The following is an 18,451-nucleotide window of genomic DNA, read 5'->3' as shown; positions in this document are numbered from 1 at the left end:
AATGATTTGGGCACCTAATACTCTGTGCGAAATATCAACTCTCAACATGTACTCCTTCATACCTCTATGCTAGTAACATAAAATGGCAGTATGATTTTATAAACAAGACATAGTATTGTCAATAGGCCAATTGATACTATAATAGGAGCTTGGTCTAATCTACTTTATGTTTTGTGATTTAACAGTGATGATTAAGAATGAAACAACAATATTGACATTAAGTAACATTAATATCAGATAATTACATTTAATTAATGAGAGTTTTTCTTGTGCCAAACACTATTCAGACTTACTTACTAATATAAAATTATTAATTTAATTCTAAATAATAAACAACAAAATCAAAATTAAAAATGATATTTTTTGTTTCATGTTTTAAATTCTAATGTAAAAATCCATTTTACATTACTTAAAACTAAGATTTGATATTTTAAATTTTATACAACTTTTTTTAAAACCACAATGAAATGTTGAAGACAGTTCATTGTTATTTTGAAAGTATACAAAGACTAGACAGTTTCAAATAATGAAAAATATTAAACAACTTAATCCCAGCACCTGTTAGCAAACTGTACTCACTGGTCACCCCCATAATTTATAAAAACACCTGCAATCAAACTGTCCCAATTATGTAAATTAAGTGTAAACAATTTTTTTTTAATTTCATGACTTATTACAGGACAAAGGAAATTAAAAACTCAGAAAAAAATTAAACAGAAAATATTATTGATGACAAAATTATTTTCTGTTTAAAAGATGAAATAGTTTGTTCAAAATGTTGTAATCATCAGGAGATTTGCTTGTTTTAATATATTAATTTTGTAATGCATCATCAATTATGTTTAGAATTTTCTCACTGACGAGTCTAATATTTTTTGAAACCATTCGCAACTTATTCTTTTGTTTTAACTCAAACTTAAAAAACAATTTATTTTCTTTGTATCTCAATCTCCAGTTGATTACATTAATAAATTGTGATAGAATATTTAATAACGTAAAGAAAAAAGCTGAGATGAAACACACCTTTTCTCACTTCATTCCATAAATCATATTCCACATTTCTGTATATATCTGGATCAAGTGCTTTTGCAACTTTATAAGGAAATGGAGGTATTCCTTGTGCAAGTGCCTTTCTTATTTCAGTACTTGCATCTTCCTAAATATTAAATATTTTAATAATTTTAAAATTTTGTATGTATTAAAAATAAATTACTGTACATCATTAAATTAATTCATATGCCTTTGTGTCCTTATTTTACCATTTATTATATAAACGTCTACTAGGACAGATCATATTAATTAGGACTTATTGAACTAGTGTTCTGTTTTTGCAATTGAGGAAAACTTATTCAGAGAAAACAATCTTTATTGTTCACCTGGTATTCTGTAAACCTGCTGAAGAGGGACCTGAAGGTCTGAAACACAGTGCATACAGGTGAAATACCATGTAAACAATAAAGATTGATTGTTTTCTCTGAATAAGTTTTCCTCAACTGCAGAAACAGAACACTAGTTCAATAAGTCTTATTAATACAATCTGTCCTAGTAAACATTTATATAATAAATACATCATTAAATCTTTAATAGCTTTAATATATTAATACAACTGATCCAATTTCTACTTTTATTACTAGTTAATACAACTTAAAATAACATTTCAATCTTCCTAACACATGCACACATTATTATGTCACTATCAAATTTTCTTGCAATATAACTCCTTGATTTAATAACCAATGAAGTTATGGGAACATCATTGCAACCTAATAGAAATATTGTTTTTTCTGTTCTAAGAATTTCTATTAAGTAACTGGATAATCTTTATTATTTTTGCTGTATATTAAATGACAAATAGTAAATTTTTTTTTGAAAAAAATGTGTTATATACTAATTAATTTTTGTACTTCAGAATGTATCAAACGCATACTACTAATAATAAATAACCAAATTCCTTTTTTGTCGCTTTTTTATATGCATCCATGAAAGAAGTAAATTTTCTTGCAAAAGCTTGGCGACCTAAACAATTCACCTGACTCTCATCACGATTATTTTTAAATAAAATCAAATAATGTGTATTTAAACTTATATCTCTCATAATCTTATTTTTCAGAAACAAACTTTGCATTATTAAAATCACACTTACATTACAGTGATGAGATTCTGTTGTAAACAAAAATGCTGTTTTGGAGACAGTTCGTGCATCAGATNATATGCTGCAGAACTACAGCATCCCAAAGAAAAATAAAATCATGAAATTATATATATAATTACTATATAATTTGACATTATTACACAAGTTAATTTTTTAAATTAAAACCAGCACTGATCAAAACATTATATGGAAAAAATCAAAGTGGTTGTGTACAATATACTGTGAGAGCACTGTTAAATAGTGCAGTGTCATCTCCCAACTCAGAATTGTCCCACAATTCAGCCATTCCATCTCATGATACAATTAAATGCTTGAAAATGGCACTGCACTGCTGCACCATTCATTAGCAGTGCTCTGTTACTGTAAACAGTACAGTCTCATGGCAAAAAGTCAGTTACTGGGTCTGGTATCAGAGTGGCAACAAATTTTGGCATGGAAATATGAAATTAAGGCCCGTTTTATATATAAAATGGACCTACCTAAATATATATATTATATATGGGACACATGCACATATCAGCTGGATGACTGAGGCAGATAAGGCATCAATTTTATACTTTGGGGACTCAGGATCAAATTCAGACAGTACCAAGTATATAATCATTAAAAAAACAAACAGTCTTTTGAAAGGGTTTTCAATGATCATGTACTTTGTACTGTCAACATTTATACAATATCTTCTTGAGGCACTATAGAACATACTTAAAATGCAGGTATGATTTAAATGGTACAGTACATATTCCAAATAAAATTTGTAATTTAAATCTGTATTATAAGATCAAATGTAAAAATTTTTATCGTAAAATGATGTAATAAGAGACCTTTAAATTAACAAAAATAACTGCAAAGTTTTTGTTTCAAAATTTTTTTATAAAACAATGTCAGCAAGGCATTGTATTACACTTGTAAAACTGCAAGACTCACAGTTCTGGAAGTTCAAACTATGAACAATGTCAAAAGTACTAGCATAGCTTTTTTTTGTTAATATTAATATTAAAATACTTATAATCATTAAAAACACTTTTAGCATTAAAGTACTAAGTATTAGTCAAATTAGATCCCATCATATCAGTCTTCAGTCAAAGCTAGAAGATGCATGTTGTGGCAGGCTCACATGGGCAATACCACAGTAACTTAAGGCCTGAGTTAGAATAAGACATTATTTAAAATTTAATGCAATAAATGGATAGATGATGCTTGTATTTTGATTATTAGTTATTTTTCTTGAGTGAAACAACATATTGAAATGTGGCAGTATGCCATTTTATATATATTAAGTATAGTTTTAGCACAAAATGACTACTAGTCTTAACACTGCATTGAGTAAAAACAATCTACAAAACCTTTTTATAACAGTGTTGTGTCCTATAACAATCTTCATGAACATTTGACCTCCACTGAGGTCTGCTTCAGGTGGTGACTAACACAAGGGAGGGACACAACACTGTTATAAAAAGGTTTTGTGGATTGTTGTATAGTTTTAGTACTCTCCTTTGTTCTGTGACAATCGCTTGTCATAAAATATTTAATGTTGGACACAATGTTCTTTGGTAAGATTCCTGAACATTCCATTGTCTGTTAGGCCTGGAGAGGCAATATAACCGGTGGGGGAACAGGAGGGGTATGGGCCAACAGAGGCGCTCTCTTTCCATCTGGAGATCTGGATAGATCAATGAAGGGACTGACTGCATAGGGGGATTGGAGAATGGAACCATCAGAGAATAAGAAATATGAAACGAGCTTCTGAGAAACCCATCCATGTACTTGATTGTATTCAGTAAATATAATATTGTAAATAATTTTTGCAGATAAGGAGAAAAATAATTGTCGTCAAAATCGGAGAACTAACTAACAAATATTGAACTTATGTTAACTCAACCTCTGATTGAGAAAATAAATATTACAGTTCTTTGTTTCTTCTTGCTTCCAGAACTTTCCTTTCTAACTCTTTTCCCTTGGGTGGGATGACCGATTCTTGGAACCACAGAAAACAATGAAAGAAAAGAGGTCCTGAGGGCCAGTGAGAGAAGGGAAGGACATTCTTTGGCCCAGACCTCAAGGTGGACAAATGTTGAATGTGGTGCTCCAGGTCACAAATGGAAGCAACTGGGGAATTTGAGAGAGAGAAGAAAGTTGGATTTTATCACAGTTACTACAAAAGGTGTAGCAACTAGGTGCAAGAAAAAATTTAGTGAAGATGACGACAAGAGGCTCTTCAGAAAAAGTTCAAATTGGCATCTCACCCAAATTGTGAAGTCCAGCAAAAATACCAGGTATTTCACACTTTACTATATCCTAATTTCCCTCTAATTCTCTAATCTCCCTATCATCTTTTTCCCCTTAGATTTAAGCTAACATATAAGTATTAGTTATAGTTTTCAGTAATCATTTGTACTTATTTGTCACGAACAGAATATTTTTGTCATTCCCACTATTATTCATTATTAGAAGCTGTGTTGAATTGTTGATTTTGGAGCTGGAATCCATAAAGAACTTGTTCAAATACATGAAATAAAACATAGTTGCTAAATATTCTTGTCACGTTTCCTTTGTTGGTCTACATATCTTTCACATGAACATCACAGAAATAAGAAATGGCCACCAAGCAAATGATCTTTTGCAATTTTCTAGCCTACCAGAAAATTGCCCCAATGACTCGGTCAGAGCAGATGTGTAGAGTACTGAGACTTTTTAACATTAACATGAAAGACAAAAATTTTGCATCTTGAGTTTACATACATATTTAATTATTATTATTATTATTGTTGTGTTTAGTCGGTTATACTCGGTTCACACCGGTGGCTGTATACTATGCCAGACCAGAGTCAAAGCATAGCAACCAACACAAAACTAAAATTAAATAAGTGTGTCAGTGTGTGTGTCTGTATTCAGGAATTTCCTAACAATGTGGCATGTATTCAATATAGTGGCTTTCTGTAGTGTGATGTATGTATTTCTATTTAATTGTAATGTTTCCAGGGTTTTGTGTAGTGTTCCTTATTTACTGGGCGAGTTCTGTGTACTTGCTAATTTTTTCCAGTGCACGTGTTTTGTACATTGTGAGTGTTTGGAATTGCTATGTCTATAATGTATGTGATTTTATTGTGTTTGTCAATGAGTGTGATGTCTGGTCTGTTGTGGTAAATTGTTTTATCTGTGATTATGGCTCTGTCGTAATACATTTTGTGCGTGTTATTTTCCAATACTGTCTGTGGAATATACTTGTAGTATGGTTCGTGGATGTCTGCCAATTTGTGTTTCTTTGCAAGCTCTTGGTGTATTATATTTGCTACTTGATTGTGTCTATGTAAGTAATCTGTCTGTGCCAAGAGCTTGCAACCAGAAGTGATGTGTTGTATAGTTTCTGGCATGATGTGACATTTTCTGCATGTGTCATTTGTGAGTGTTGTATCTTTGAGTATGTGTTTTCTGTAGTTTTTAGTATTTATGACCTGATCCTGTATGGCAATCATGAATCCTTCCGTCTCCCCAAAGAGGCATCCCTGATCTAACCAGCTGTTTGATGCAGTTTTGTCAACAAAATCCTGGGCCAGGTCATAAAGATGCCTGCCATGGGAGTGCCTTTTGAGCCCATGTTTGCTTGATGGTGTCTATGCTTTGTGTGTTGTGTCATGTCTGTATGATGTGAGTGTAAGTTTAATGGTGTGTTATTCGAGTCTGCTAGAGTTACTGCTTTATGTAATTGTGATGTTTCTTGTTTCCTGTAGAAAACTCTTGCAGTGACTGTATTTGTTTATAGTGAAGGTTAACTATGTCAATCAGGCCACATCCGCCATCTTTACATGGAAGGGTTAATCTTTCTGTGGCGGATTTAGGATGTTGTTGTTTATGCTTAGAAGTGTTGTTCTTGTTTTCCTTTGGAGTTGCTCGAGATCTGTGTGAGTCCAATGTATAACTCCAAAAGAGCATGTGAGTACTGAGATGACATATGTGTTTATTGCTTTAACTGTGTGTTTTGCATTTAGCTGTGTTTTGAGAATGGCATTTAACCTACTTTGGTATTCTTTAATTAATCTTTGCTTTATTTGTGTTTGTTCTGTTAGCTTGGCCTGTTGGAATCCTAAATACTTGTAGAACTTGCCCTCTTCCATGGATTCAATAATGTCCCCATTTCCATGTGCAAAATCTTCTTTCTTCAGGACTCCTTTTTCTATGTGAAGTTTTTTGCATTTCTCTAAGCCAAACTCCATTTGTATGTCCTTGGTGTATGAATGTGTGATTTGTAAAAGCTGCTAAAGTTCTTTTTGTGTGGATGCATAAAGTTTTATGTCATCCATGCACATGAGATGCAACAGCGTAAACTGTGTTGTTTTTTCATGTATGATATTGTAGTCATATTGCGTTGTAAGGAACCAAGTTCGAGCATTATTTTTATTTACTTTTATTTTTGCTTTTTATTATATTTTGTTTGGGGCTTATGTTTTGTTAGGACGAAGGTTTCCTCACCATTCACCTTAAAAATAGAAGAGAAACCAACTCACCGACGAGAGAAAAGCGCCGTAGGAAAAAACTCGCGCATCCTTGCGCTCCTGAGGGAAAAAAGTAAGTCTGCACCAAGAAAAGGGGGAGACCCCACAAGCACAACTTAGGGACTCGCTAAACCTTAAAGAATAAAATCATCCCAAAAATTGTCAAAACGGATAATGTAAAAGATTAGCGAGTAATGTCGGAAAATAGGCTGCCAAACAAACAGAAAATTTATTGTTAGCGAATAAGTATGTAAATGAGGGGAGTGATCGCAGTCAGAATTGTGACGTCACCTCACAGTATAAAAACTGAACGTCAAGTGAAGACGGACGAGGTAAACTCCAGTTAGCAACGAGCTTGGTGAGCTTCGTAGCAGTGAACGAGAGAGGTGTCCGATAGGATCAAATAGTTCCAAGTTATTCGATTTGTGGATCGACGAATAGAGAAAGTCTTGAGAGTTGAAGAAATAGGTTCCTAGTATATTGAGGTGACGATTAGGATCTTTAATTCATAAGAATTATTGTATATAAGTTAAGTCTTTGAATTTTGTCGAATTCCAAAGAAGAATAGATTTAAGTTAGAAACTAGATTAATTTGAGTTTTGTCAGGTTGATTCTTATTGATTTTCATTGAATAAATTGTTGTTTGATTTTTACTAAATTTTGTAAATATTTATTATTAGAATTATTTATTAAATATTTGATTTTGTTATTGACAAACTTGGTCATTATTTAATTCGGTGCACGCTAAAAGTCCAGGCCTGGCATGTTAACGCGAATCTGGGTAAAGTACCCGTTAGGTAACGGCTATTTCTGGCACACAGTTGTGTTGATAATCATTGTAGAGTGCGGAAAAATAATATAGTACTTTATAGCGTGTTGTTTAACATGTTGGATAATGGGTTCAGGGCTAGACAGAACCAGAGAGGACTCAAGGAATCTCCTTGAAAAATTCCTCGCCTAATGAATATTTCGTTTGTTTGTATGGAAGTGTTACTAACCCTGAGATGTAGTGTTGTTCTCCAGTGCTGCATAGTGTTTTCGAAGAATGCAATGAGTGATGGATGTATTTTGTACATGTGTAGAATATGTAGCAGCCAACTGTGTGGAACACTGTCGAATGCTTTTCTGTAGTCTATATATGCCATGTGTATGTTTCTGTGTTGTTTGTGTGCTTGCCGTAGAATGACTGAATCTATGAGTAACTGTTCTTTGCATCCCCTGTGATTTCTACGGCAACCTTTTTGTTGTTCTGTAAGAATGTCGTGTTCTTCAACATGTTTGTATATTTTGTTTGTGATACAGGATGTCAATAATTTGTAGAGTGTTGGAAGACATGTAATTGGTCTGTATTGTGTGGGGTCTGTGGTTTTGTTGTTTTTAGGTTTCATGTAGGTAATGCCCCGAGTAAGAAATTTTGGCATGTCTTGTGGATTGATGATGATGTGTGTTAGATGTTTAGCTAGTTCCTGGTGCAGTGATGTAAACTTTTTGTACCAGAAATTGTGAATGTTGTCTACACCAGGTGTCTTCCAGTTGTGTGTTCTGTTAACAGCGTAGCGAATGTCGTGTATGTTTATTTCAGCACAGGGCATAGTTGGTATGTTATGCAAGTTTCTGTTCTCCTCCTTGATCCAGCCTGCATCAGCATTGTGTGTAACAGCATTGGACCAAAGAGAAGACCAATAAGTTGTGAGTTCTTCTTCTGTTGGTGTGCCACTGTGCTGTGTATCAGTGTTTGTTTTGGTACTGATTTGTCTGTAGAAAAGTTTTTCATTGTTTGTGAATAATTTATTTTGTTGTTTTCGTAGTGTACATGTTTTGTATCGTTTGAGTCTACGTGCTTTGGCTGCGAGTTTTTGTTTTAGTGTATCGATGTATTCTGTAATGTGTGTGTTGTGATGTTCATGTTTTGTGTGTGTTTTGATTTTCTTGAAAATGTTTTTGAGTTGTTTCTTTAATTTGGGTGTTATGTTGTTTTTAGTGTATTGTGTCAGCCTGCCTAATTGCTGTCTAATGTCATTTATTTGTGTTTCTATTCTTCTCTGCCAGGCAGGCTTGTGATAGAATTGTGTTTTGTGTGTGTTTGTCTGTGATTGTATTTTCAGTCCATGGTGTGTTACTACTGTGACTGCCCCAGCATAAACTAATATATGAATGTCTGAGAGTAGAACTTGAATGAATGTAGTTTGGTAGTGAGTGAGTGTTTACATAATTTAGTGTTTTTCCTACTACCTTTGACGTGTTGATTTTCGGTATTCGTGGTCTTTGTATGGGATCTGTGCCTGTATATTTAGTGAGTGTTTCCTGAAATATAAGTGAGAGTGTATTAACTAAATCTATATGTTATCAGTGATGGATGAGGAAGTATCTGTAGTATCATTAATGGTAGTAGTTGTATGTGTGCTATTATCAATGCTTGTTGCTGGACTATCCTGACAGGTTACATGATCTTCATTAATGTTAAATGTTTGTCTGTTGATGTATTTGATCAGCAACCTGTTGTTTGATAAGTTCAAGTGTTGTTTGTGGGATAAGGTTGTTGTGTATAATTGTTCTTTTTTTATCAACAACCCTTTGTTCGGTAACAGTGAGGTGAGGATATTGTTGTGTGAATCTATGGTGTAGTTGTTGTCTGTATGCTGTCATGTTTGTTTCGAGTTTTGTGATTGCGTAGTAAGTACGGATGATAAACTCGTTCATTTCTGTTGTCCATTTCATCCGTCGTCATGGTTTTCCAGCCTTTGTGGTCTGTGGATGCATTGCCACAGAAACACCAAGGCTAGGTTGATTCATCACATCTGTTGAGGGCATTGCAGTAGCCATGCTTGGGCCGATGCTGCTTTCACCACTGGTAGCCAAGGGAGACTGTGGCCTATTTTTCGAACATGAGCCTCTGCCTAACCCATGAACGCGGACCTTGTTAACCCAGGCGACGTCTGAGCCAGTATCACACTTTGATCTGGTTACTACCATGATAAATACCTTCACAAAATGTGGGTGTGGTCACTCTTAGCTTCATTTCTCCCCATAGACCTTACTGGCATGGGTGTCCCTACCAGGAGCTTGTGCTCCAGCCTGCATTGCTTTATGGGTTCAGTAAAATTACTGGGCTTTCCCACCACAACCAGGTGGTGACCACGGGAAGGTTATTATTATTATTATTGTTACAATTCTATGCACAGAAAGCTAGAACTTCTGTAAATAGGTATTATAAAACCTACCACTCTCTTTCTAGCATTTTCTTTAATCAAACTAACATTTTCAGCTATATTTAATGGTCTTCCTCAGATTCTATAATATTGGAACGTCAGATATTTGAAATTTGCTTTTGTTCTTATGTCAAAAGTAAAAGTAAATAAAAATTTTTTTTGTAAAAACAATGATGTCATAAGAACGAAAACAAATTTCAAATATCTGACGTTCCAATATTGTAGAACACGAAGGCCATTAAATATAGCTAAAAACATTAGTTCAATTAAAGAAATTGCTAGAAAAAGAGTGAAAGGTTTTATAATACTTATTTAATAATAGTTTGTGAGAAGCTGGGGGCCACAGGTCTATCCCTGATGACCACTTAAATCGGCAACAGTCAGCAAAGACTGCTCATGTTGTCATTTCAGAGGACTTTTTATCAAATGGTGAGTGGTGAACAAGTTGACAGGTGTCCGTGTTTCAGAGCGACAGGAGACAGGGTTTTAACAGACAACAACAAGAATTTATTATATAACTAAACCTATGATTAGATACGGTTAAATGAGGTTACATATACACTCCTATGGAGTGGATTGACAAAAGTTTCTCATCAGCTCGTGTGCTAATCTAATGACCTAGCTCTGTCACTACTTTCGATGAGAGAGTTTACAAGAATCTATAGATTTCTCAATATTTGTTGGTCAAATTAGATGACATTTGTTCGATTGGAGAGAGAGGAATTCGAAGAGGATTGGCAATTGTATGGTGGGTCTTCTTATTGTTGACTTGCATGGGCCGGGACAGTCTGTTCGTGGAGGTCCACTGAACTTGGCAACTAGTTGTCGATTATTCTGGGCACTAATTAATCTATTCACTTTCTTCGGACTAGTATGGGATGACCATCCAGAACTTCGATGTCTCCACCTTTTATGCTTAGTGCCTGGGAAAATGATCTTGTGATTGACTATTGACATGTCAAAGGTTCAGTCAAAAGTGCGAGCATAGGTTTCTTCTGATGATGTTTAATAGCAGCTGTCCCTCTTTCACAATCGAATGTTTTCCTTTTGCCATCTTGTTGTCAAAATTCCTCTGCATTTGTTTAGAGAGAATTTTATCTGATCCGTTCAAGAGTTTTGTTTTTTTATAACAATTATGTTAAGAAATTAAATTACAAAGTTGTAATTTTGCGTGAAATTTGCTCATTCCTCCCCTCAGGCCCATAGATAGGCTCGCAGGCTCACAGGTTACTCAGCACCCTCTCACATTAGACCACCATAAGCCACATTAATCAAACAATGTTAACAAATTAAAAAACTATTGAATAGCAAATTTGATCTCCCTACCTTTGGGCATCTAAATATAATATACATTTTAGAATCTGAAAAAGCCTGTATGTATTTTTTATAGTACAGTAGAGTCCTGAAAACTCGGCACTCGATAACCCGGCAGTCCGGATAACTCGGCCAAACCCTGGCAGGGAGAAAAAACCCCTAGTTACTTTTCATTGTAGATAGATTTATGTTTTATTAAGTATTTTTCTGAGGTCTGTCTTATCAGGTAAATTACTGTACACTGTGTATTCATTAATTTTCATGTAGTAATGGCTCTATGACCTCATAAAGTACATGGTTTTCCTTTAAGGGTATATGGGCAGTTTATTCTCTGTTGTATTCTCAAGCAAACAATACATACAAGTACAGTACAGTATTTTCTGAGGACACCACACTCTTACTTATTCTTTTTTAACCTCATTCCCGATAACCCAACATTTTCACAAACTGCCACCCTTTGGTCCACATTAGGCCGAGTTTTCAGGACTCTACTGTATTTTAAAATAGTAAGTTTTAAAATTTGTGAAAAATACTTGATTAAACTAACTTTTGGATATGTTATTTAATTTAGAAAGCCACAATGAAAATTAAATATAATGGTTATACTGCTGAGATTTATTTTTACTCTAGGCTGCATGGGAACCCAACAAGGTACATAACTGTTCTTTTACATTTATATCTTTTGCAATTCTCATTACAGATTGTATTAACCACAACAAATGTATAATGCTGAAACTCATAACTCCTTATCCTATCTCAAAATAAAGACAATGGACATAAGAGACAGATAGATGAAATGAATGTTAATAGGGGAGAGGTACCTCTAGTCCCAAAATGGTGTATTGTGATGACAGTGTTCACTGGTATCATAAAAATGAGAATTGTAAGACATCAGGTATCCCTCTCTCATTGGAGATAAATACTGCTATTCGGAACAGTTTTGACCTGGATTTCTTCCACTCTCTTCTCATTTGAAAATAACCTCCTTTGTCTTTCTAAATATCAAGAAAAATCATCCCATATTTTCTTATCCACTTGAATATACCCGCTTTCTTCACCCTTCCCCGATTTATTGCTCCTCTAGGCAACATACCATCAAGGACAAAAGAGAAAAGCAGAAAAAGTAAAAATTAAGACAAAAGAGTATATATATATATATATATATATATATATATATAAATAACACACTTGTAGCCCAGGATGCCCCCTTGTAGCAACTAGGNAACACACTTGTAGCCCAGGATGCCCCCTAGTGGGCATTCTTTACAAATTCCCATGAGACACGGTTCCTTTGACTTTTTTGTTCCTATCAATATGCTCTACAGCTCTATTAAAGTCACAATTGCATCATACGGATCTACATTTCTACTTATTAAACATTCTATAAAACTTTAAAATAGTTTAATTTGTTTATTTATCTTTGCTTGTAAACCTCAATTTTAAATGTATCTGCCATTTTTTTCAATAAATTTCCCGTGAGTCAATGTGCAACATTCACTGACTTGTGAGTCATGGGATGTTGTAAACATGCAGTGCAAGGTTAATCAAGGCATATAATAAGGCAAAGCATATAATAATTACTATATGTAAATAAATTCATATCAATAATAAATTCCTATTACAAATAAAAATTTATTGTTAATTTAAAATCATTGCTTGGGTGCACCTAGTGGGTGTTTTAGGCACACTGTTACAGATGAGACACAACAATGGCTTATAAATATATATAGATTTCTAGAATATACCATCAAACAATTAACTATAACTAATCATATTTAAATATAATTCATGGCAGTTGACTGTCATACTGTATAATTTCTAACTTTTAAATTTACATGAACTACATTAAAAATTTTTACTAATTTGTATTAATCTTTTTTCGTATTAAACAGGTGATTAAATATTGCATTGTAATTGAAAAGTCTATTTAAAAATGTTATCTTCAGGGCCAGATTTTATGGGAGGGGATCCTAGAATGTGACCAGGAGAAAAAATAAAACAAATGAAAATGATTCAAGAGATGAAATATAGACTATATTTATAAATCTATATATATATAAATGGACATGTATGTTCCTATATTTCACTTTTCCGCCAAAACTACACATTGCACATGAATGGTGTTTGTATGTGGTAGTAGCCCCAAGTCTCCATTCGTGCACCAGGGTGGTTGCGTCTCGATAGCTATAAGGGTGCGGGAGATATGGGCTTGAAAGTGGCTTTCTATTTTGAATGTTTTGTTCGAATTTAATTCAAACAATGTTCGAATAAAATTCTAATATTGGTTCGATTATAGAATGATTGTAAACGTTCCAGAAACGTTGAAAATAGTTCGTTTGACTGGACGTGAACAGGAGACGTTCAGAAATAGAATCGGGACCAGGTCTCTAATTAGTCTGGAAATGGGGGACCTAATTCTTGCATTCTGTGAAAACGGGTAAGATTGGCAATAATGTAATTATCTTAATCTTCGCTATCGTTACTTTTTAAAAACCCAGCGAAGCGGGTCCTTGCAGCTAGTATTATATAAAATCAAAATAAAGAACACCATAGTAGAATAGGCACAGGCATTAGTTGCTGCAAAGGCCCCAACAAATCTATTCTTGGTTATCTTTAATTTATGATACCATGATCATTATTATTTGATCATATCATATTTTGAGTATCAATCATTTCAGAAATTCCTACATTCTAATAAATCCATTTTAACATTAATTACTGTTTATTTGCATTGCCAACATTAACATACTATTAAATGAAAGCATTTGACATTTTATTACCACCAAATAAAACAGAATATTTCCAAGGGTTAGAAGACAAAAATAATTTGCTACCACACATACACAGAAGAATCGTCTTAATATAATCACTTTTGTACTTGCCTATACTGATAATAATGCACATTGATATGCTGAGGGTAACGAAAAAAGAAAAAGGGTATACTTATCCAAATAAAGTAACAATCCAAATACTGATTACAATAAACAAAGTTTTATAAGTGTATTTTAACTTATTGTTTTGAGACCTGTTAATTTTAATAACATTAAATGACCAATAATAAGATCCATTATTACAATATAGTCTAATGTCCAATATAAAAAAAAAAATAAAAATACAAATTACATACTAGCAAACAACAGTATTTAAAATAATACACTAGTAGTTTAATTTGTATGTATTTTTTATATAGTTTTATATGTATTAGATTATTAAGATAAAAATACTTTATCAATAATTAGTATTTAAAAATTTTTAAATTATAAAAGTTAAGAAGTTAAATTTATAAAAACCTTTTCATCTTCATTTGTTTCTCCCAATTCTTCTTTTGATATGGAATTTGAACTATAAAATTAAACAGAAAAATCAACATTAAAATACACATTATGCTGATTATGTCATTTAATACATTTAAATAAATAATGGTGGTATTTTTTTAATTTTATTTTTTATTCTGTATTCAAAGCAACTACATACAGTGTCTCTCTAAAAGAATCATTGTATTTCAAATGATCATATTTCCAAAACTTATCAACTAAGAATGGTTAGTGATATACCAAAGTAAAAGTAGTATCCAAGATTCTCTAATAACTCATTGATCACACTGCTACTACGGGAGCTTACAAAGAACATTTCTGTATGTTGTTAGTTCCCCTAGAAGTGTATTATACTCTAATATATCAGAATATATTGAGTCTGGGAGTATGTTATTGAAATTAAGGACCGTACAATTCTAATTAGAACAACATGATGACTTTAATAATGAAGGATCAGGGCCAACTAACAGTATAGTTGAGGGAGATTCAAACGTACCGCAGTTAAACAATGCCACGATATAGTCCTAATGACAAATGTTATTTCCAAACTTATTACTAAACAACTAGACTAATTCATGTTAAATTTACATGCAGTTATTTACATGATGACAAACATGTGCTGCCACAACTTTCCTTTGTCCTCCCATTAGATGAACGTTCAAATCTCACCTATCAAACAATAGCTCGTGACTACCCATGAATTCACTTTCTACATGTAGATATATCTAACGTAAATGTATGATATAGTCATATATAATATCAACTTCACTTGGGTCCATTAACTATAAACTGTCCATATATGCACACCACGAGATTGTGAATGATAAGTCCTTAAGGATGAAATCAGATTACAGTATCTCCACTCGATGCATTCAATCCTCAGCTGCCTCTTCTATCTCCTGCTGCCAACCAACATATCTCAAACCATGAAGAAAAAAACAAAACACAAAAAAAAAAAAAAAAAAACAAACAAACAAAAAGGAGTCCTCAACACAAGATGGTCCAATTTATACTCCCTGTCATTCATGAATGCTCTCTTATCACGTGACCCATCTTTGACCAATTAACCCACTCCAATTGATGTAGCAAGGAACAGTGATATGGCATAATAGTCTGCGAACATTGATACAAAAAGTAGATCCCGACATGTGGTAACAGAAAACAATTTATATACACAAATGATATATAAGCATACATAAAACAATAATAATACAGTAGCATAACACTATAGAAGTTAGTACTATGGCTTAAAAAACTTATTAATGATATAGCTTCTTTATTCTCTCTCTCTTCTATTCATTTATCCCTGCCTTCCAGGCACCTGTCTCCCTATGATAACAATCTAAAAAATATCCATTTATTTCTCTCTTCTTTTTAGTATTACTGGATTTCCTCCCAATTGTTCCAGTTTTTGGAACAATGACCAGAGATGGGAAAGCAAGGTGAGATTGAAATAAATGAAGGGATTCAAACCACTTCTTATTTTGACCTTGGAGAGAATAGTTAGGATGAGAAGAGGAAGAACCAAGGATTTGTTTCTTGGTGATTTTGTGGTTTGAACTACTGTACTTATCAAACTAAAGAAATATGCAAAAATGGATTCTTCCCAGTGATTTGGGATACAAGTCTTAACACTTCAGGTAAGAGATATTGAAGGACCTTTTTTCCCTTCATATGTAACATTATGGATAGGAATAAGACAAAAGAAAAGCAATGAGCCACATGGGCTCTAAATGCATCTGACTATTCAACAGTAATGATATTCAATTGGGATTGGATCTTGGTAGATTATTTCTTTTTGTTTCTCTTTCTCATACTCCCTATTAACCTTTCAATTTTGTCTCTAGTTTTATGCTTAAATATAAGATATCATAGAAAATAATTTTGTAATGCTTTATTTTGGGGCTCCTCTTTCCTTATGTATTGTGCAACTGGGAATCTCTGCAATCCATGTAACATGACCAGACCTCAGACATTTTTTTTATGACAATACCGACTAGTGTGAAAGATTTTAAAGTGATTATACTAAAAATAAAACAACCATCAAGAATTGGTATCATTGTACATGTACTATACTTACCATTGCTGTATGATTTATTCTTTCGTGTTAATAAATTCTTTTGTTACTGTATATGGTCTAATAGTGTTATCCTGTTGAAATATTTTGACTGAAAATTCATCACAATCTCACAACACATTTAATTGTGTGGAAGGAATTGAACTACCAATGCATTATGTCTGGTATCACTGACAGTACAATTCACAATGCATGTTGTAAGTTCTTGTAAGTTTGTAGGCATTGGTAGCACAAACATCTTATTAACAAAAATAGTACAGTAAACTTCTCTAACTCAAACATCTGTAATGTGAATATTTCTCTAACTGAAAGAAAACAAAGCACTTGGTAAGTCTCAATGGAATAGCACAAGGATTTAATGTCTCCAACTTGGAGAAAATTTAAGCCGAAGTTTCTCATGGTCCCCTAACACCGATTTATGTTACTTTCAACTACCCAGACTTTTAATATTTATTCTATCCAAAGTGATACTAATTATCAGATTTCCATGAAATTTTTACAGTTGTATCTACTCTCCAACATCAATTTTCAGACAATGTTCAAGTCCAAAGTGTTCTCTCACCATCTCAAGATGTACCTGCAAAACTGTTTGACTCCACTGAACATTCTGCTGAAAGGCATTACATGGGCTGTTTAAAACAAAAAAGAACTATCAAAGATTCTTTATATAATGCAAGAGGTAAATGCACAAATCTATTCAGAATCAGCACTTTTTGCTCTATTATTCTCTAACTTGATTCGTCTAACTCAGTTTTTTCCTGTCTCTTGAAGCTTCAAGTTAGCGAAATTTTAGTGTATTTGCAAGGTGTGAAGTCTGGTGATCTGCACTTTAGCACTACATCCAATCAAACAGTGTGGGAGCACATCATTTAGGGAAATTACAAACATCCACATTCAAATGCCACTAACATGAAACTTGAAAAGTTTATGCTTCCAACAGTGTTTGTCATATGAATGATTACTGAAAATAGCAGTTATTTGAAATTTGATTTTTTCACATACACCCTGTATAATTTTAATTCTTAAATAGAATGTTAGATTATCCCATAAATTATACAAAAAAATATATATTTTTTAATTGTGCCTCATTTAAAGTGCTTGATTATAGTTCACAATATTAATATTATTCACTGTAGTATCAAATTATTATTATTGTTGTGTTTAGTGGGTTATACTTGGTTCACACTGGTGGCTGTGTACTATGCCTGACCAGAGTCAAGGCATAGCAACCAAAATAAAACTAAAATAAGTGTGTCAGTGTCTGTATTCAAAAATTTCCTAACAATATAGCATGTATTCAATATAGTGGCCTTCTGTAGTGTTATATATGTATTTCTATTCAATTGTAATGTTTCCAGGCTTTTGGGTAATGTGTGTGGTATCATCTGTACAAGAGAAAACAACAGGTACAATAAGCATCCTATCCATCCTCCATAGATGCCTTATTTCCTTGGCGAGTTCTGTGTACTTGCTAATTTTTTCCAGTGCACGTGTTTTGTACATTGAGTGTTTGGAATTGCTATGTCTATAATGTATGTGATTTTATTATGTTTGTCAATAAATGTATTGTCTGGTCTGTTGTGGGAAATTGTTTTATCTGTGATTATGGCTCTGTTGTAGTACATTTTGTGCGTGTTGTTTTCCAACACTGTCTGTGGAATGTATTTGTAGCATGGTTCTTGAATGTCTACCAGTTTGTGTTTCTTTGCAAACTCTTGGTGTATTATATTTGCTACTTGATTGTGTCTGTGTAAATAATCTGTGCGCCAAGAGCTTTCAACCAGAAGTGATGTGTTGTATAGTTTCTGGCATGATGTGACATTTTCTGCATGTGTCATTTGTGAGTGTTGTATCTTTGAGTATGTGTTTTCTGTAGTTTTTAGTATTTATGACCT

The 18,451-nt window shown here is 33.3% G+C and overlaps 1 protein-coding gene across 1 annotated transcript in view; it reads right to left on the bottom strand.

Annotated features, from left to right (window-relative positions):
- The window catches only part of LOC111625841 (putative bifunctional UDP-N-acetylglucosamine transferase and deubiquitinase ALG13), a 105,364-nt gene that overhangs the window by 26,185 nt on the left and 60,728 nt on the right, over positions 1 to 18,451 (bottom strand). The window contains exons 8-9 of the mRNA XM_023369085.1: positions 14,456 to 14,507; positions 1,024 to 1,156 (exon numbers count right to left, since the gene is read on the bottom strand). Of these exons, the coding sequence (XP_023224853.1) occupies positions 1,024 to 1,156; positions 14,456 to 14,507 (185 nt within the window). The remainder of the gene's footprint in view (positions 1 to 1,023; positions 1,157 to 14,455; positions 14,508 to 18,451) is intronic.

The sequence above is a fragment of the Centruroides sculpturatus genome, unplaced genomic scaffold (assembly GCF_000671375.1).
Source record: "Centruroides sculpturatus isolate CEXI.00-Female unplaced genomic scaffold, Cexi_2.0 scaffold267, whole genome shotgun sequence".
NCBI classification, from domain to species: domain Eukaryota; kingdom Metazoa; phylum Arthropoda; class Arachnida; order Scorpiones; family Buthidae; genus Centruroides; species Centruroides sculpturatus.
Note: the sequence above shows the minus strand (reverse complement) of the source record. Positions and strands in the feature narration are given on the sequence as shown.